Source organism: Mustela nigripes, chromosome 11, assembly GCF_022355385.1.
Source record: "Mustela nigripes isolate SB6536 chromosome 11, MUSNIG.SB6536, whole genome shotgun sequence".
Classification (NCBI taxonomy): Eukaryota; Metazoa; Chordata; class Mammalia; order Carnivora; family Mustelidae; genus Mustela; species Mustela nigripes.
The window spans coordinates 23,827,124-23,847,952 of NC_081567.1; the positions used below are offsets into that span (position 1 = coordinate 23,827,124).

At 42.7% G+C, this 20,829-nt stretch overlaps 1 protein-coding gene across 2 annotated transcripts in view; it reads right to left on the reverse strand.

Annotated features, from left to right (window-relative positions):
- Positions 1-7,760: 7,760 nt before the first annotated feature.
- The window catches only part of ACSM5 (acyl-CoA synthetase medium chain family member 5), a 29,725-nt gene continuing 16,656 nt past the window's right edge, over positions 7,761-20,829 (reverse strand). For both annotated transcript variants that reach the window (XM_059415201.1, XM_059415200.1), the window contains exons 9-14: positions 20,205-20,285; positions 19,959-20,060; positions 10,870-10,997; positions 10,676-10,775; positions 8,742-8,861; positions 7,761-8,311 (exon numbers count right to left, since the gene is read on the reverse strand). In XM_059415201.1, the coding sequence (XP_059271184.1) occupies positions 8,201-8,311; positions 8,742-8,861; positions 10,676-10,775; positions 10,870-10,997; positions 19,959-20,060; positions 20,205-20,285 (642 nt within the window). In that variant the 3' untranslated portion in view covers positions 7,761-8,200. The remainder of the gene's footprint in view (positions 8,312-8,741; positions 8,862-10,675; positions 10,776-10,869; positions 10,998-19,958; positions 20,061-20,204; positions 20,286-20,829) is intronic.

The window sequence follows — 20,829 nt, forward strand, 5'->3', positions numbered from 1 at the left end:
ACAGCAAGTTCTAGCTCCAACCAGGGAAAGAGAAACAGAACTTCCATGGGCTTGATGTCTGTTCTTTCACCTCCTTCAACCCCTTCTTCACTTTCTCTTTTGATGATTCTGCCTCATCTCCTTTATCTACACTCAGCCCATACAAGGTCTCACCCAGTACAGTAGCTAGGACCCCAGCTTCCTTGCAAATGACCCTCACATGTGTCTCCAGCCTGGATCTCTCTGTTGCATCCCAATCTGCTTGACCTCTCCCCTTGGATATCTGTCATTCACATCAAACATACTTTGTCCAAATCTGGGCACCTAATATTCTCTGTCTCTGCAAATTATCCCACTCCACCTATATTGTGTTGTCCACTCAATAAATATTAGCTCTTCTGTAGTTTGTTTGGCCCATAGGATCAGAAAAACAAAGACCTTCCCAGGTCATCAAGGAGTTAATATGAAAGCCTAGAGTGGGACAATAATTCCTTAAGGTCACACAGCTAACCAATCCCAGACCCACGCCTAGAATGCTAATCTCCCAGTAGAATGGCTCTCACCTGCCCAAGTTGGTGACTGGCATCTGGATCATCCAGGGTGGAAAGACAAGAGCTGGAAAGCAGAGGGCTCTCAGCCTCTGAGACAACCTGTCTTCCAGAAACACTAACCTAAGAGAAAAAATATTGCAGCTGAATAAGGGACTTCTGACATTACAGGTCACCTGAGATCCTATATTCTCTCAGATGGAAAGAGTACCCCAATGCCACAGAGCTTGCCTTTCTGCTCTCACTCTGGCCGGCCATTATGCACCCCAAGGATCTACTCAGAGAGCTAGTCCTCTGAGGTGCTGACCATCAGTGGTTCATATGCTAAAAAGGCCCCCATGACCAACAGGGATTGGGGCTCCCTAAATGCAGAAGTCTCTGTTGGAAAAATGAGTCTTGGAAATGGACAAGATTAGGGTGCTAGTTACTGAGCAATGACTCATCACTGAGGGTACAAATGCCAGAGACCCACATCAGGAGACATTTGAAGAAGTTAGAGGGCTTAAAGACCCAAGAAGCCAGGATTGAAGGTGGGAGTCTGGAGAGATAGACCTAGAGAAGGTACTAAAAGCAATCTAGTTCCTTTTTATGCTTTTCTCTGGGCAACCTAGAAATGATGTGGCTTGAAAAACCTGTTTATGTTGAGCAGCAGTCATATCCTGGGAAGAACTCCTCTTCTACCCCAGGAAAATTCATGGAACTCTACCACCTAGCACCTCTGGCCCTGAAGATTTTTGTCCCTTCTTAAATACCCCTGCAATAGCTATTCCTAAAAATCTCAGAATCACAGTCAGGAGTCTCTTCTCTTCCAGAAAGTCCTCCCCAGTGTCTGCCCTAAATACCTCTTGTTGTTGCTGTTCTCTGCCCTCTCACCAATTACCTACAATGGGGCTTCAGGCACCAGAAACAGGAAATGAGCTGAACAGCCCTTTCCCTTCTGTTCAGTCACTTCTTTTACTTTGATCACTTTGCCATGGAGGGGAGGAAAACAGGACCCCAGCAGAGACCTAAATCCTGCAGAATTAGGTACCTGAGTTGCTGTCCTTCTCTAAGGCTCTGTTAGAGGACTTTAAGAAATAGTTCTATCTGCTTGGGAAAGGGAGATGACATTTTCCATAGATATCTGGTGGAAATAAGGGATCTACCTTACCAGCCTTTCTCCTGGTCTACGAGGAGTCCCAAATGATCAACTACACTTCCCATTGCATTCTTTCTTGGGCACCTATTAGAAACATCGAAGTTGTTCACCTCTGCCTCATTTACTTCCCTGGTCTGGGGAAGGGGTACCGACTTTACCCCATCCCATGCATTCCTGCTCACTGCTACTCTCCCTGCCTTACAGAGCTCTCTTCTGAAGTCTGGATTTTCCTTTCTCCTGTGCTAGTGACACCCTCTTCCTTGTGCAAATACCCTCTGGTTCTTCAGCTCCTGTGATTATCAGCATCTTTATCCATGACTACACAGTACAGCTATATAGAAGCTATAGAAGTTCATGGTTAAGGACCAAGAACATGAAGTCTGTCTGGATTTGAATTTGGCTTCCCCTGTTAATGAGCTGTGTGTTCTCCCAGTCTTTTTTTTTTTTTTTTAAGATTTTACTTATTTATTTGACAGAAAGAGAGATTACAAGTAGGCAGAGAGGCAGGTAGAGAAAGGGAGGAAGCAGGCTCCCTGATGAGCAGAGAGCCTGATGCGGGGCTCCATCCCAGGCTGAAGGCAGAGGTTTAACCCACTCAGCCACCCAGACGCCCCTGAGCTGTGTGCTCTTAAAGAAGTTGTTACTCCTGCCCGGAATTTCAGTCTTCTTACTTGAAAATGGGGGCTAGTCCTAGGAGACCATTCAGACGTGTGAGGATTGGACTTGATTGCTGGTAGGGAGTGCTAGAAACCAGTCACCTCAGTTGCTTCTGGAGAAAGGAGCAAGTTTGACTTAAACAGACATAACTCAAATTAAATTTTTACTTATCAAAGAGGACTTCAACCACCTGCACTTTGACCTCAGTCTGTACTTTCTAACAAATTAAACTCTTCTTTCCAGATTACCTTTTGACTCAGGCAAAAGACCCTGTGGGCAAAGTACCTCCTGACTGAACAGAAACTACCCCTCAAGCAATAGTAACGACTGCCCTGATGTAGCAAGACCCTGTGTGACTGACTTCAAGGCAATGTTCCACCTGACCTTTACTCCACCCCCCACCCCACCCCATACTCAATGACCTTTGTCCCACATTTTCTTTATATAAGCCTGGAACTATTTTCAACACTTTGGAGACTTTGAGATGCTAGTCTGCTGTTTTGCTGGTGTTGGCCTCACTGAAATAAATTCCTTTCTCATTTACCACCACTTGTCTCTCTACCTTTGGATTTTATCAGCAGTGGGTGTCTGAACCTGATCTGTTTGAGACCCCAAGAGCCGGGTGCCCTTGCACACCTTTACCCCAGCTACATTTACTTTTTCAAAAAAGTAGTAAGTAAAAGTTTTTCTTAAAAAATGCATTCTCATATAGTAAAACACTCAGCAAATTATAGCAAGACTAGAATAGGAGACTTGGAGAACAGTGTTTGGACTCCACACACCCGTATGTACAGAGGGTCTGGGAGTCACTAACCATTCCTATTGATCACCTAGAGATCCCAGAGATCACCCCCAATCTCTGATGCAGCAGATTTGGAGAATGAGGGTTGTGGTCCTGGAATCATAATTAGGGTCCCACAAGTGGAAGGAAGCTCAAGAAAAAGTAATTTATCCTCCCAGAAATAGGGGCAAAATGACCAACAGACCTATCTGGTTTGGAAGTTCTGGAGCCAATTTTCCCCAGATAAGCAGAATACCATATTCCCTGCAAACATCTGGTTTTGCCAATTAGTCAACAGATACTTATTGACTGCTGTTCTCAGATGGTCACAAATGTGACTGATACAGATCTCTCCCAGTTTGGAGGCAAGGTAGCTAATGACATGGAAAGTGATGAGTTTTCAAGAAAAAGTAATACTGCCCAGGGGTCGGGGAGGGAAGAGAGATCTCACTTCCCTCTTGAAGAGAGAGTTACTTTTTCTTGAAAACTCATCACATTCTAACACACTATAGAATTTACTTATTCATTATTATTATTTTTTTTGCCTGTATCTCCTTCCATTAGAATCTAAAACACATGAGGAAGAAGATCTTTGCCTGTTTTGGCGGTTATTTAGCTCAAGAACTTGGAACTGTATCTAGCACGCAGTAGGTACTCAATAAACATTACAGTAAATGAGTAAGGGCTACTAAGACCAACAGACTGCAGAAGTAAGAAAAAATAACCACACACACCCTGGGTAAGCCTGGGCTAGGGAAAAAGAGATAGCTCTAAGTTGGATTTCAGTTTAGATTTAAATTGGACTAAATATTTTAATGCTTGAAAATGAGGTATAAGAAGGAACAAAAAGATAAGGAGTATATCCAAGGGCATACAATCCTCTGGGTGAGGAAGAGAAAGTGGACATAGTGGGTCTGAATATCAGCGGCAGGAGGAAAAAAAATACAAAGCTACTGTCTGACTGTAGGCCATCAACCCCAGCCTACTTAGCATCTCCATTATTGCTGCCACCATATGGTTAGGTAGGGTATACTGGGATCCCTCAAAAAGATCCCTGAGATGGGCAGAAGGGAAAGCTTTGCAAAAGAAGACTTAAAAGCTGAGCCTTAGTACCACTGAGCCCTCAGGCCAGGAAGAGGCAAAGTGGGTGAACAAAGGGACCACCTCCTTACACCACACACAAAAATAAATTCAAAAGTGGATCAGAAACCCAAATGTGAAACCTGAAACCATAAAAATCCTAGAAGAGAACACAGGTAATAACCTCTCTGACATCAGCTGTTGCAGCTTTTTTTAGATATGTCTCCTGAGGCAAGGGAAACAAAAGCAAAAGTAACCTATTGAGATTACATCAAAATAAAAAGCTTCTGCACAGCAAAGGAAACAAAAAAACTAAAAGAGAACCAACTGAATGGGAGAAGATATTGGCAAATGACATACCAAAAAAAGGGTTATTACCAAAAATACATAAAGAACTCAAACAAATCAACACCCAAAAAATAAATAATCCAATTAAAAATTAAAAAAAATAATCCAATTAAAAAAAAAAGACATGAACAGACATTTCTCCAAAGAAGACATACAGATGGCCAAAAAATACACGCTCATCACCACTTATCAGGGAAATGCAGATCAAAACTGTAATGAGATATCCCTCACACCCATTAGAATGGCTAAAATCAACAACACAAGAAACAATAGGTGTTGGTGAGGACGGGGAGAAAAAGGTAAAGGAACCTTCCCGTGCTGTTAATAGGAATGCAAACTGGTGCAGCCACTGTGGAAAACAGTATGGAGTTTCTTCAAAAATTTAAAAATAAATCTACCTTAGGAACCAGCAACCACACTACTGAGTATTTACCCAAGGAATACAACAACACTCTTTCAAAGGGATACATGCCTCCCTATATGGATAGCAGCATTTTTACAACAGCCAAGACATGGAAGCAGCCCAAGTATCCACAGCTAGATGGATAAAGATGTGTTCATAGAGTGGAATATTATTCAGCCATAAAAACGAATGAAATCTTGCCATTCGCAATGACATGGATACAGCTAGGAAGTATCATGCTAAAGTGAAATAAGTCGTTCAGAGAAAGACAAATACCACAGATTGCACTCATATGTGGAATTTAAGAAATGAAACAAAGAAGCAAAGGAAAAGAGAGAAAAATAAACCAAGAAACACATCCTTAACTACAGAGAGCACACTGATGGGTTACCAGAGGGGAGGTGGGGGGTGGGGAAGGGGTGAGACAGGTAATGGGGATTGAGGACACATGTGGTAAATGAACACGGGGTGCGGCAGGCAAGTGCTGAATCACTATATTGCAAACCTGAAAAGAATACGACACTGCATGTCAACTTCCTGGAATTAAATAAAAACTTACCAAAAGAGGGAAAGGAATGGGGTGAAAAGTGTGAGAAGGAGAAAGAGAGAGGAACCTGAGAGTAGTGGGCAGGGGTCCTGGCAGAGACTGGAGAGGGGTGGAGACCCAGGGAGGGGCTGCTATGCAAGGTATCCCCAGCTTCAGTCTTTCCATCTGTCAAGTGGAGAGAGCCTAATGCCTTCTTCTCAGGATTTGAGTGAGAAATGGGTTGGTTCTGTTTTCCCCAATGTGGGTTTTGCAAGGTGATTTTGGTTGAGCAGCGTTCACGTTCATGGTTCTTTTGGTGCATACTGGCAAAAAAAAAAAAGAAAGAAAATGAACAGAACGTCAGACTCATCTTCTAATGCATGTATATATTGCTTAGGGCAAAGATGCTTTCTTTTTTTTTTTTTTTCATGTATCATTTTTTAAATTAGTATTTTCTTTTTTTTTTTTAATTTTAATTTTTTATTTTTTATAAACATATATTTTTATCCCCAGGGGTACTTTCTTTTAAAGAGGATTTGATTTACAGCGCAGATGGCGTGTGGAGAGAGTCACAATCCCAAAGGCAGCATGGGAGGAGTGAAGGTGGGGAATAAGAGAGTGAAAGGACCTCAGCAGAGCATGTAGCACAGTGCCAGGTTGTCAATAGAGGGATGGTAGCCGCTCTTGACTTCTAGGGCTGGGGCTGCTGGTGGGGAGGTGTGGATTGCTGGTGCCTGGCTCCCAACCTTTCAGCAGCCTCTGGGAGTTTGGCCTTTTTCCTTTCAAAGCTGAGCTCGGCTGAGGCAACTGTGAAGAGTTAGCTTGGCAGGGGTGGGGGTTGGTCAAGTGCATCAGGGGGTGCAGAGGGGGTTTGAGGCAGAATTGAGGAGGGTGGACAGGAAGGGGTGAGGGTGGGCGGGCCTCCCCACACCCTGCTACCACCCTTCATCATCACCCACCCTTCAGGCTTATGCTGACTGAAGTCTGGACAAAGGACCTCTCTGATTACAGCTGGAGAAGAACAGAATGGTTCAGCCCAGAATGGTTCAGCCCAGCCTCAGATTCCTATGCTAATGTCCTAATCCCCAGTACCTCAATATGTGGTTGGAATTTGGAGATGGGGCCTTTGAAGAAGTGCTTAAGTTACAGTGAGGTCCTCAGGCCCTCATCCAACCTGAGTGGTGTTCTTATAAGAGGAGATCAGGAGACAGACAGGAGACGGGAGGAAAGATCATGTGAGGACACAGAAGACGGCTGTCTACAAACCAAGGAGAGAAGCCTCAGAATTAAACTAACCCCACTGACACCATGATCTTGGACTTCCAGCCTCAAGAACCAAGGAAATAAATTTCTCTTGTTAAAGCCTCCCAGTCTATGGTACTTTGTCATGGCAGCCCAAACAGATTAATACAGGTACTGACTGGGTTGACTTTTGCTTATTGTTATATTTCCGGAGCCCAGCACTGAGTAGGTGCTCAATAAATATTGATTGGTGGCTGAATGGAGGTCCCGCAGGTTGGCTAAGTGGCACTGAAGATCACGTTGAGTTTCCATCTGCTTCATCTCTGCATGGCTGGTGTCAGAGGCCCAGAGCTACTTCTTTCCGTTTCAGGGCCTGAGATGTGGTTTTGGGTCCTTGCATCTTTTGTGATGGGCACAACATAATACACTAGTCTTCAGCAGATGATTGTTGGAGGCAGAGTGTGATTTGGGGGAATCGTTTCTTTAAGATACTTTTTTCATTATAATAGTTATACATACTTACTGAGAAATCTTGGAAAATAGAGAAACACAGAGGAAAGAAAAAAAAATATCAACCACTATTTTCAATCCCCAGGAATACTTGTTTTAACATAAGTATTTCTTTTCAGGCTTTTTTTCCATAGTTTTTCCTTTACCATTCAAAGTTATGGTTCTCCACTACACATATATTATTTTTATTCTTTTTTTTTTTTTGTCAGAGAGAGAGAGGGAGAGAGAACGAACACAGGCAGACAGAGGCAGAGGGAGAAGCAGACTCCCCGCCGAGCAAGGAGCCCGATGTGGGACTTGATCCCAGAACACTGGGATCATGACCCGAGCCGAAGACTCAACCAACTGAGCCACCCAGGCGTCCCTATTATTTTTATTCTGATTTAAACTTAATTTAGTTCAAGTATGCCCCAAGACCTATTTTTAAAGGTCACATAATACGTTACTGAGTTAAGCTACTACAACTTAGTCATTGTCCTACTGGCTGGACATTGTTTTTTTTTTTTCTTTGTTGTTGTTGTTATAGTTATAAACAATGCTCCAGTACGTATCCTTGAATCCTTTATTTTGCAGTAATTACTGAAGAAGGACTTTCCAGATGAAAGGGTAGGACCAATTTTTCATGTCCCTGGATATGATTACCAAACGGCTTTATCAAAAGGGTCAAGTGGTGACTCCCCACGAGCAGTGAATTCGAGATCACAGGAGCCCTGACTTTATGGCGACCTGTCCTCAGAGGATCAGCTGGAAATAAGACAGTGGGCAGCTGCTGAGGATGCCTTCAGACAGAGGAGGGGGAAGTCAAGCCATCAAACATACACTAGGCTGGCAGGGGCTGTGCATCTGGGTTAGTGACATTCTTCTGCTCTCTTCCAGGGTCCTGCTCATTTGTAACTGAAAGTCTTCGATGTTCACAGTGTTGAAGGGATGATGCCCCAGACAAGGGCTAACCAGTGATCCCATCAGTTCCTCTTAAAGTTTCAGAGGCCTATGGGGCCTTTCGGGGGTTGCCTCTCATCTCCCCCCACTCTTGGATTCTCAATTTATTCCTTTGGATCTTTCCAGAAACCGTCTTGGGCAGTTCTGAAACAAAGGCCACCTAGTGACCATAAAACAAAAACAGTTTGAAATCATTTCCTAGAAGGACTTCTGACCTGAAAGAATCATTACCCTCTGCCACTTTGTTGAAAGTGTCCATGACTCATAGTTTTCTCTAAATGGCAATGACCAAAATGGCCAGGGTCTGGGGCACATGATCTTGCCCACAGAGATTCAGCCCCGCCCCTCCACACCCCCATTCTCCCACCCCCCTGAATCTGATGTCTGTCACTTCTTAGAGTAGGAACAAACTGGTTTGGGGTGGGCCCAGTGAGGAAACAGGGAGAAAAGGCTGAAGGAGAAGCTCTGTTATTTGTACCTTCATCACCCACACCCCTCACCCCCTGGGGCTTGGCCCTGACTGAGAGCAGATGCAGTGTGTGCTCAGGTGATTTCTCAGCTCCTCAAGCCCTAGAACCCCTGATGTTTACCTTCCTGGGATACTTGTATGGAGCAGTCACCCTTTTCACATGCTCCTGGAGCTCCTGAGTTAGTTTCTCAGGATCTTGAGAGGAGTAAGATGGAGAAAGGACAATAAAGGCCTTCACCACCTGCCAGAAGAAAACAAAAACAAACCCTCCAAAACCAGAAAGAATCAATCCCTTTATAACAACTTATTTCTCCTTTTGCCAGCCAAGCATGAAAGTTCTGCCAGCGCCTCTGGCTCAGCCAGAAAAATGGACAACATCATTTTTTTCCCCTATTGTCTCCATTCCAGGACCAACTATTGGAAGCACTGACTTTTGTAGACTGATTCCTGGATCCTACCTGTTGCCCAAACTGCTTCTCTTTCCTAAAATAATACTGTAAGCAGCCAAGGGGCTTCTTTTCTGATGCAAATACTCTGTGGAAAGAGAAGCTTCACAATTTCCCCAGGGTCCCTTACTTCCAAGTCTCTGTGACTGGAAAAGTACCTGGCAGAGATTTGGACATGCAGGACTGGGAATAATGCACTGAGGGGAAGTGGGTATTTCTGAGCCTGCATGTATACGTGTTTCCAGCCAGCAAACATTTTGCTGCACAGCTTCCATGCCACATGTCCTGAGGGACATTCTGTTACCTTGGCTGTTACTGCCTGAGCCTTTCTTAGCAGGCTGCCTCCCATTAAGAAGGAAGAGTCCTGACACACTGCAACCTGACACATGGTTTCTGATAGGAGTGGAAGAGGTCAAAGGCCAGTAGGTTGCTAACCCACCCCAGCATATAGCTCTGTCAAGGTGGGGGTTCACCATCCCAAGCCCTGTTAGGTGGGGGTTCACCATCCTTGCATGCTTCCCAAAAGCAGGCATCTCACTACATTTCATGTTCAGATAGATCTGGTGATTGGGAAAGGCTCTCTCTGACTGTTAAAACTATTAAACATGTTCTGACTACTTTCAATGCACCAGGCTCCATTCTGAGTATATGCAGATTAACCACACACACCCATCTGTCACAACCCAAGCTAACTTGCGATATACAATGCGAGGTATACTTTTCCAGGTGTGATTTCTCCAGAACATATATGGGGCTCCGACCTCCCTTATTCTAAATCATTGGCCTCAAATTTTAACAGGCATCAGAATCACTTGGATAGGGGCTTCTAGTCAAAATGAAGAAGGCCTGGGCTGCATCCTCAATCACTCTCATTCAGCAAGACTGACTTGAGGTCTAGAAATCTGTATTTTAAACAAGAATCCCAGATGATGCAGCTGTGAGTAGTCTAGGGCCCTGACTTAGAGACCCACTCCTTTGCCCTGGTGCTTCTGAGAACACACATAGCCTGATGTCGTACTAACTTTCGTAAGGTAACTACACTATACTGTAGGGATATGTTGGATTTGCCAGTGAAAAGCTTCATTTCTCCCACTCTGTCTACTTCTCTGAGACCGATGGGAAGGAATTTGCATTTCTCCTGGGAGAGGTCAGCTTATTAAATTTGGCTCACGCTTCTGATACAGCAGGGTCATGCTGGATACTTATTCTGTCATCCCTTAAGATGGATATTCCTCTCAGGTTAGCACTGTCAGCAGCCATGTGTGCTTGTTATATCCTCATCTGCAAATGGGAAAGGGCTCTACATCGGCCAGGACAAATGACAGAGACTGAATCCACTGCCAAGCTCTCCTGTCTAACGTCCACCTCTTTTGGACCCAGTTCCAGGTCCATTTGACACGAAAGTGATGGTATCCTCTCCTCGTGTCCCTCTCAAGAGTCGGCCTCTAAAGACATGACATTAATGCTTAACCGAAAGGAATGTGTGGCATTTCAGACTTTGTAGTACCCATGTGGAGTGAGATAGGGGGGAATGTGGGTCTTCCAGCTCACTCTGCTGGGTGCGAACAGGTAAAGAACCAGGAGGCAATGTTCTTGGCTGGACTGTTACCTCCCCTCTGATGGAGTCCGGACTGCTGACCACTGCAGCCTCCAGAACAGCAGGGTGCTCAGCAAGGGCATTTTCCACTTCAACGGGCCCAATCCGGTAGCTGGAAGAGAAAAACAAACTCTTCCAAGTGACCCCCCCCCCACACACACACACACAAAGCTTCAAAGGGAGAAGGAAAGAGCAGACAGCTTGACCTTGAGGAATTAATCACATCGTCATTTCTTCCCGAGAACCAAAAGTAGCCATCCTTGTCCTTGTGGGCTCGGTCCCCCGTGATGTAGAAGTCCCCTCGTTCTGATGCCTCTGTCTTCTCAGGATTGTTCTGGAAGACAAAGTAAACACATGAAGGGCCATCTTCGAACAGCAACTCAAGCCAGCTCTGGCCTTCACAGGCCCATGCAGGAGGCTGGGGACCTATAAAAGCAGTTCCCAAAGACCATGCAGGCCAGAATTTCCCACTGGACTAGGAGTTGTGAATTTATACACTTTCTCTCTCTTAAATAGAAGGAGATGCCCGGAAATGGTTAAGGACAGCCACTTGCTACCATTCCTTGGAAGGGTCCAAGAAAGCATAGTTAAATGTAGGACAGTGGACACAGGGTCACTGGCTCTATTTTTTAAGATAAAAGAACATACTGATATTCTTTGTGCTCAGGAATCCTTGAAGGTAGGAAGAGAGCAGTTGGCCAAAAGGCAAGAGTCGAGGAAAGACGAAAAGCTAATCAAACTCTGATTCTCAAAACTTTAAAGAAGCTACTTGAAACAAACAAACAAAAACAAAATTACAGCTGCGTGCAACTATCCAGGTGTGTCTCAAAACCATTATGCTGAGTAAATGAAAGCAGACAAGGAGTTAAGATGGTGGGGGATCAGGGGAACCTCAAGTTTGTCTCGCCCCTCAGATATAGCTAGATAGTAATCCAAACACTCTGAACACCTGAGAAATCAATCGGAGTTCTGAGAGAAGAAAAACTCCAGTCTACAAGTAGAAAAGTGACTACCTTTTGGTAGGTAGGAGATGCAAAGACTTGAACTTGGGGAGACAGAGCTGTGGATCCAGTGGCAGGGAGGGAACCCACAGGTGGAGGCTACCACAAAGCATTATAAGCAGCAAGGCACAAAACTGGAACTTTTAGAAGTCTGCTACCATGGATATGTGCCTGGCTTAAAGGTGCTCAGGTGGCAAAGCAGGGCAGAACTCACATGGTCTCTCAGGATCCCCTGGTCACAAGAAGGACAGATGGCACCTAAGTGCTGCATTGTTTCCAGGCACAGGAGCGTAGAAGGTGGCTGAAAACAGCCAGTGCAGGTGCTGGCTTTCTGCTCTGTTTTGCCATAAACTGTGAATCGCTCTGATAACTATGAAACTGTGACCGCTTTCCTAGTACAGGCCTGGCAAACAGCAGAAGCATAGGGAGACACCCCCTCACCCTCCTCCCCAGTGCTCCAGGGAGAACAGCACAGTCTGACCTGCAGGAGTCCCTAAAATGTAGGAGTTTTGAAATTCAGTTGTGCGCCAGAGATTTAGAAAAAAAAACAAAAAAAACAAAATTCTCAGAGACAGGCAGGGTAAATGTAGGGTTCTGATGGAAACCAGGGATACAAGAGTAACTGCTCTTCCGTGAGGGCTCACTGAAGAGTGGGGGGGCATGAACTTTCAACTGCAGGACTAGAAGGTGGGGGGCTGTCCTAGTCACTCTATGCATCATCACTGAAAGGCTTCAGGGAGAAAAAGAGCACCACCTGGTGGAGTCCAGAGCCTCTAACACCAACCCCTGCCTCCCATTTGCAATCTGGAGGCCCATATGCACTAAGGCAAGTCCATCTGAGAATCAGTGCAACAGGCCTCTCCCCCAGAAGTCCTGCACAAACAACTCACTCACACAAAGTCTACTGATCATAGAGGGTTGCAAAGCTTCAGCTCTAAGGGAAAATAGTGTCTAGACTCCTTTGTACTTTTATTCTTTATTTTTAAATTTTTTTCATTTATTTTCTTATTTTTTCAATTATTTTAAAAAATTTATTAATGTCTAAAATTTTTGTTTTCATATATACTACATATATACTATTTTTTTGTTTACTTTCATTGTATTTTTCTTCTTTCTTATTTTGGGATCTAGATTCTTTTAATAAGCAGACCAAGAAACACCCAGGATCTAGTTTTTTTGTTTTGTTTTGTTGTTGTTGTTTTCTTTTTTCTTTTTCTCTCTTCTTTTCATTTCTGGACAGAATGGCGAGCTGGAGAAATTCACCCCAAAAGAAAGAACAGGAGGTAGAACTCATGGACAGGGATTTAATCAATATAGATATAAGTAAGATGTCTGAACTAGAATTTAAAACAACAATTAAAAGGATACTAGCTGGGCTTGAAAAAGGCATACAAGATCCTAGAGAATCCCTTACTCCAGAGATAACAGAACTAAAATCTGTTAGACCGAAATTTAAAATGTTGTAACTGAGATGCAATTCCAGATAGAGGCCATAAAAAGGAGGATGGATGAATCAGAGGGCTGAATCAGTGATACAGTAGACAAAATTAAGGAAAATAATGAGTTGAAAAAAAGAGGGTAAGAAAGGTGATGGACCATGGAGGCAGATTTAGGGAACTCAGTGACTTATTAAAACATTGTAACATTCATATCATAGGAATCCCAGAAGATGAAGACAGAGGAAAAAAAGGGCAGAAGGTTTATTCAGACAAATTATAGCTGAAAACCTCCCTAATCTGAGGAAGGACACAGATATCAAAATCCAAGAAGCACAGAGAACTCCCATTCAATTCAACAAAAACCGACAACCACCAAGGCATATCATAGCCAAATTCACAAAATGCACAGACAAGGAAAGAATCCTGAAAGCTGCAAGGGACAAGAGGTCCTTAAGCTAGAAGGGAAGACAGAACCTAAGCTAGGTTCTTGGCAGATCTGACCACCAAAATATGGCAGGACAAAAAGGACTGCAAGAATATATTCACCATGCTGAACAGAAAAAAATATGCAGCCAAGAATTCTTTATCCAATAAGACTATCATTCAGAGCAGGAGAGATAAAGAATATCCTAGACAAACAGAAACTAAAGTAGCTTGTGACCACTAAACCCCTGCAAGAAATTTTAAGGGGGACTCTTTGCTTGGAGAAAAAAAGACCAAAAGCAACAAAGACTAGAAAGGACCAGAGAACATCACCAGAAACACCAATCTACAGATAACAAAATCGCACTAAATTGGTATCTTTTACTAATGACTCTGAATGTAAATGGACTAAATGCTCTATAATGAAAAGGCATAGGGTATCAGGATGGATAAAAAAATAAGACCCATCTATATGCTGCCTACGAGAGACTAGACCCAAAGACATCTGCAGATTGAAAGTGGAGGATGGAGAACCATTTATCAAGCTAATGGATGTCAAAAAAAAAAAAAAAAAAAAAAAAAAGCCAGAGCAACCATACTTCTATCAAACTAGATTTTTTTAAAAAGATTTTATTTATTTAATTGAGAGAGAGAGAGAGAGAGAGAGAGAATGAGCAAGGAAGAGAGGCAGAAGGAGAAGCCAACTCCCCACTGAGCTGGGAGCTCAAAACAAGGCTCAGTTCCAGGGCTCTGGGGTCATGACCTGAGTGGAAGGCAGCTGCTTAACTGACTGAGCCATCCAGGCACCCTGGCAAACAAGATTTTAAACAAAGACTATAATAAGAGATGAAGAAGGGCATTTTATCATAATTAAGTGATCTAGCCAACAAGAAGATCTAACAATTGTGAATATTTATGCCCCCAACATAGGAGCACCCAAATATATAAAACAATTAATAACAAACATAAATAATCTCAGCGATAATAATACAATACTAGTAGGGAACTTTAAGACCCCACTTACAGCAATGGACAGGTCATCTATGCAGAAATTAAACAAGCAAACAATGGCTTTGAATGTCACACTGGACCAGATGGACTTAACAGATATATTGAGAGCATTTCATCGTAAAGCAGCAGAATACACATTCTTTGCAAGTGCACATGGGACATTCTCCAGAATAGATCCTATACTAGAGACAAATAAGCCCTCAACAAGTACAGAAAGGCTGAGATCATACCATGCCTATTTTCTGACTGCAACACTACAAAACTTGAAATCAATCATAAGAAAAAATTTGCAAAGACCACAAGTACATGGAGGTTAAAGAATGAATGGGGGATGCCTGGTGGCTGAGTCAGTTAAGTGCCTGCTTTCAGCTCAGGTCATAATCCCAGGGTCCTGGGATGGAGTCCCACATCAAGCTCCTTGCTTGGCAGGGAGCCTGCTTCTCCCTCTGCCTGCCGCTCCTCCCCACTTGTGCTTGCTCTTTCTCTGACAAATAAATAAATAAAATCTAAAAATAAGAAAAGAATAAATGGGTTAATCAGGAAGTTAAAAAAGAAATTAAAAAACACAGGGAAGTGAATGAAAATAAAAACACACCAAATTTGGGATGCAGCAAAGGCGGTCCTTGAGGGAAGTATACTGCAATACAGACCCACCTCAAGAAGCAAGAAAAATCTCAAATACTTAACCTAACCTTACACCTAAAGAAGCTAGAAAAGGAATAGCAAATAAAGCCTAAAGCCAGCAGAAGAGAGGTACTTGGGTGGCTCAACCAGACAAAGACCCCCACAAAAAAGGAGAATTACCGACCAGTATCCCTGAAGAACATAAATGCAAAAATTCTCAATAAAATACTAGCAAATCAAATTCAATAGTACATTAAAATAATTATTCATCATGATCAAGTAGGATTTATCCCTGGGCTTCAGGAATAGTTCAGTTTGTGCAAATCAATCAACATGATAGACCACATTAATAAAAGAAAAAGTAAGAACAATATGATCATCAGTAGATGCAGAAAAAGCATCTTATCCAAATATCCTTTCCTGATAAAAACCCTTAACAAACTAGGGATAGATGGAACATACGTCAACATCATGAAGGCCATATATGGGAAGATCCACAGCTAGTATCATCTTCAATGGGAGAAAAACTGACAACTTTCCCATGTGGCCAGGAACAAGACAAGGATGTCCACTCTCACCATTACTAGTCAACATAGTACTGAACATCTTAGCCTCAGCAATCAGACAACAAAAAGAAATGAAAAGCATCCAAACTGACAAGGAAGAAATAAAACTTTCTCTGTCTGCAGATGACATAATACTCTATGCAGAAAACCTGAAAAACTCCACCAAAAAATTGCTAGAATTTGCACACAAATTCAGCAAAGTTGCAAGATGTAAAATCAATGTCCAGAAACCTGTTGCATTTCTATATACCAATAACAAAGCAGCAGAAAAATAAATCAAGGAATCAATCCCATTTGCAATTGTACCAAAACCAGTATGATACCCAGGAATAAACCTAACTAAAGAGTCTGCAAACTATAGAACACTTATGAAAGAAACTGAAGAGGACACAAAGAAATGGAAAAACATTACATGCTCATGAATTAGAAGAACACTGTTAAAATGTCTATACTACCCAAGGCAATCTACACACTTAATGCATTCCCTATCAAAATACCAACAGAATTTGCCACAGATCTAGAACAAACAATTCTAAAATTTGTATGGAACCACAAAACACCTTAAATAGCCAAAGCAATCTTGAAAAAGAAAAACAAAATGAGGTGTTACAATTTCAGATTTCAAGCTATATTAGAAAGCTCTAGTCCTCAAGACAATACAGTAGTGGTACAAAAACAGACACAAATGGAACAGGGAACCCAGGAATGGACTGAAAACTATATGGTCAACTAATCTTTGATAGAGCAGGAAAGGATTTCTAATGGAAAAAAGACAGTCTCTTCAACAAATGGCATTGGGAAAACTGGACAGCAATAAGCAGAAGAATGAAATTGGACCATTTTCTTACACCATACACAAAAGTAAATTCAAGATGGATGGAAGACCTCAATGCCAGACAGGAAACCATCAAAATCCTAGAGGTGAACACAGGCAGAAACCTCTTGGACTCAACTGTAGTGATTTCTTACTAGACACAATGCCAAGAAGGGAAACAAAAGCAAAAATGAACTACTTGGACTTCATCAGGATAAAAAGCTTCTGCACAGTGAAGGAAACTATCAACAAAACTAAAAGGCAGCCTACAGGATGGGAGAAGATATTGGCAAATGACATATGTGATAAAGCATTAGTATCCAAAATCTGTAAAGAACTTACCAAACTCAACACGCAAAAAACAAATAATCCAGTTAAGAAATGCGCAGAAGACATGAATAGATACTTTTCCAAAGAAGACAGATAGCTAATAGAAACATGAAAAGATGCTCAACATCACTATTATCAGGGACATACAAATCAAAACCACAATGAGATAACACACACCTGTCAGAATGGCTAAAATTAATAACACAGGACACACCAGGTGTTGGTCAGGATGTGGAGAAAGGGAAACTCTTACACCACTAGTGAGAATGAAAGTTGGTGAGGCCACTCTGGAGAACAGTATGGAGGTGCCTCAAAAAGTTAAAAATAGAACTATCCTATGACCCAATAATTGAGCTACTAGGTATTTACCCAAAGGATACAAAAATACAGATTCAAGGGTTACATGCATCCTGATGTTTATAGCAGAATTATCAACAATAGCCAAACTATGGAAAGAGCCCAAGTGTCCACTAACTGATGAATGGATAAACAAGATGTAGAGTGTGTGTGTGTGTGTGTGTGTGTGTATGCCATATCCATGTATTTAGATATACATGAATATATGGTATGTATTTATAATGGAATATTATCAGCCATCAAAAAAATGAAATCTTGCCATTTGCAATGATATGGAGGGAGCTAGAATGTATTATGCTAAGTGAAATAAGTCAGTAAGAAAAAGACATGCAGTATGTATGATCTCACTCATATGTAGAATTTAAGACCGGTAACAGATGAATATAAGGGAAGGGGGAAAAGAATAAAAGGAGAGGGAAACAAGCCATTAAAATGACTCTTAACAATAGGGAATAAACTTAGGGTTGATAGAGGCAGAGGGGGGATAGGCTAGAGGGATGATGGGCGTTAAGGAGGGCTTCTGTTGTGATAAGGAAATGGGTGCTGTATGTAAGTGGTGAATCACTGAATTCTACTCTGGAAACCAATACTGCACTGTATGTTAACTAAGTAAAATTTAAGTTAAAAAATAAAATAAAAAGTGAATTTAAAAGAAAGAACCAGGGGGTGCCTGGGTGGATCAGTCAGATAAGCATCTGCCTTTGGCTTAGGCCTGATCTTAGGATCCTGGGATCAAGCCCTATGTCAGGCTTTCTGCTCAGCGGGGAGTTTGCTTCTCCCTCTCCCTCTGCCTCTGCCTCTATCCCTACTTGTGTGCTTTCTCTCTCTCTGTCAAATAGATAAATGTCTTATTAAAAAAGTAACGAGGGGCGCCTGGGTGGCTCAGTGGGTTAAGCCTCTGCCTTCGGCTCAGGTCATGATCCCAGGGTCCTGGGATCGAGCCCCGCATCCGGCTCTCTGCTCAGCAGGGAGCCTGCTTCCTCCTCCCTCTCTGCCTGCCTCTCTGCCTACTTGTGATCTCTCTCTGTCAAATAAATAAATAAAATCTTTAAAAAAAAGTAACGAGACACACAAAAATGAATACTTATAATCCTATTTACATAAAGTTATTTTTTAAAAAGGCAAAAGTATTCTATTAGCAACAACAAATAATTTAGCAAAAGCTGATGGCTTGGGTATTGACTGTTAGAGAGCCCAAGGGAACTTGCTGGGGTGACAAGAAGGTTCTATATCTTGATAGCAGTGGTGGTCACACAAGTGTATATAGGTGTCAAAAGTCACTGACCTATACGCTTGTCGTTCTTACCCATTGCTGTAGACTTAGTGGCATGAAGAAGTCACTCAATAAATAATGAATGAATAAATTATTAAGAAAAGTCAAGGATTTGCTATTGCTTACAAAAATGATTATAAGGAAATAGATTAAAATTTTAAAATTACCTCTGCTTAATGTATTATTGCATTACTGTTTGGGTATTTTGTTTTGTTTTGTCTTTTAAAGATTTTATTTATTTATTTGAGAGAGAGAGCATGAGAGGGGAGAAGGTCAGAGGGAGAAGCAGACTCCCCATGGAGCAGGACTCAATGCAGGACTCGATCTCAGGACTCTGGGATCATGACCTGAGCTGAAGGCAGTCACTTAACCAACTGAGCCACCCAGGTTTTTTGTTTTGTTTTGTCTTTATTTTATTCTGGCTGGTAAGTTTCTGTGACTTTAAATGAAATATGATGAAAGACTATCTCTCTTGTAGTTATAGAAAAGCCACAAAAATTCATTCTAAAAACGAATGGACTGATTTTCACTGTGTCTTCCAGTGCTGTAGCTGAGCGATGGCATCATATACACACCAGGTGGAATCCCTAATAAAGCCATGGTTCTTGACTTCGGCTCCACATAATCCACATCATAGGAAAGTCTGATCTCATCTTTGATCTCAGTGGGGCCCGAGTATCAGTCGTGCTTTGAAGCTTCCAAGGTGTTTCTAGTGTGCAACCAAAGCTGAAACCATGTCAGTAGAGATTTACAGAGAGAGTGTGGCAAAAACAAAGCCCATAATAAACACTCACTGAAGCAGGCATGAGGGAGAGGTCATTCCTGGATTATCATAGAAATTCAGACTAGAGTCCTTGGACATAATAAGCTCTGCCAGCTGACTCCTCTCCACATAAGACTTAAGATAAAAAGAATTCTGAAACTAGGCTCTGATACAAATTGCAGTTTGACTTTTGTGAAGTCCCTTCTCTTCTCTGAGCTTCAATTTTCTCATCGTTAGGGGCACCTGGGTGGCTCAGGTGGTTAAGTGACTGCCTTCAGTTCAAGTCATGATCTCGGGATCCTGAGACCCAGCCCTACATCGTGCTTCTTGCTCAGTGGGGAGTCTGCTTCCCCCTCTGCCTGCTACTCCCCGCTGCTTGTGCTTTCTTGTGCTCCCTCTCCCTCTCTCACAAATAAAGAAATAAAATCTTTTTTAAAAAATTGTCACCATTGAAATGATGGGGTGTCCCCTGTGTTATAAATTTGCACTCTCAGACATATCTGTGCTTAAATCCATGTCCTGGACACACTAGTTGCTTGACATTGGATAAGTCAATCTTCTCATTTCCTCATCAATAATAGTGCCAACCTACCTCATGCAGTTATTGTAAGGGTTAAACAAGTGTTTATAAATCTCAGAACACAATGCTCAGCACACAGAAATCACTGTGAAAATGGCATTCCCTGCCACTTACCAAATAGCAACTGAAGAAACAGAAGGGGCGGGTGGGCCTGACTCGGACAGCAAGATTCCCCTCTTGTCCTGGAGGCAGGATGTTGCCCTCATCATCCACGATCTGGCAGAGAGATCAGAGGGCCGTGTCTGGATATCTGTGCAGCCAGACCACCCCAGCAGCTGAGCCTGCTGTCGCTAACCAGGACATGCATTTTGCTCTCCTCTTTGAACCAAGCCTCACCAACAGTTGGGCAAGGCTGCCTACCTGCACATCGTAAGGTGGGGATGCTTTCCCCATGGATCCAGACTTGATTTTCATGCCTTTTGGATTGGCACAGATTAAAACCTGGAGAGAAAGCAGTTCCAGAAAGGTGGAGATGTATCCCTGTAGCTTCCTCCTTCCTGGTGCCCAGCTTTTCTCTCGCTCTCCCTCCTGCCTCTCCTTCCCTCTCCTACTCACTCTTTCTCTCCCTTCCTTCTTCCTCCCTTCTCTTCTTTCCATAGTCAACAAACATTTATTGAATGTTATACTGGACACTGACACATAAAGAACCAAATGTGTCACTAAATCAAAAGACTCAGTTGACCCTTCAACTCTCTGCTGCCCAGATGGCTATGGGCAATACTGGGTAAGATCTTTGGGTCTGACCAGAGACAGAGAGAGGCTGTCCTGGTGGAGACAAATGGTACCCGAGGCCACGAGAGTAGGTTTTTTTGGCTATGGTGTCCTTGTGAAATCATTTTATCAGCCAAAAGGGAAAAAAAAAAAAACTGATGGGATTTTGTTATCAGCTTCTCCCAGGGGACAGGGCAGTCCCTGACAGGTGTGGCAGCTGGGAAGGCAGAGGCTCTGAGAGCTGGTCATCTCCACCATATGGAGATGGTGGCTG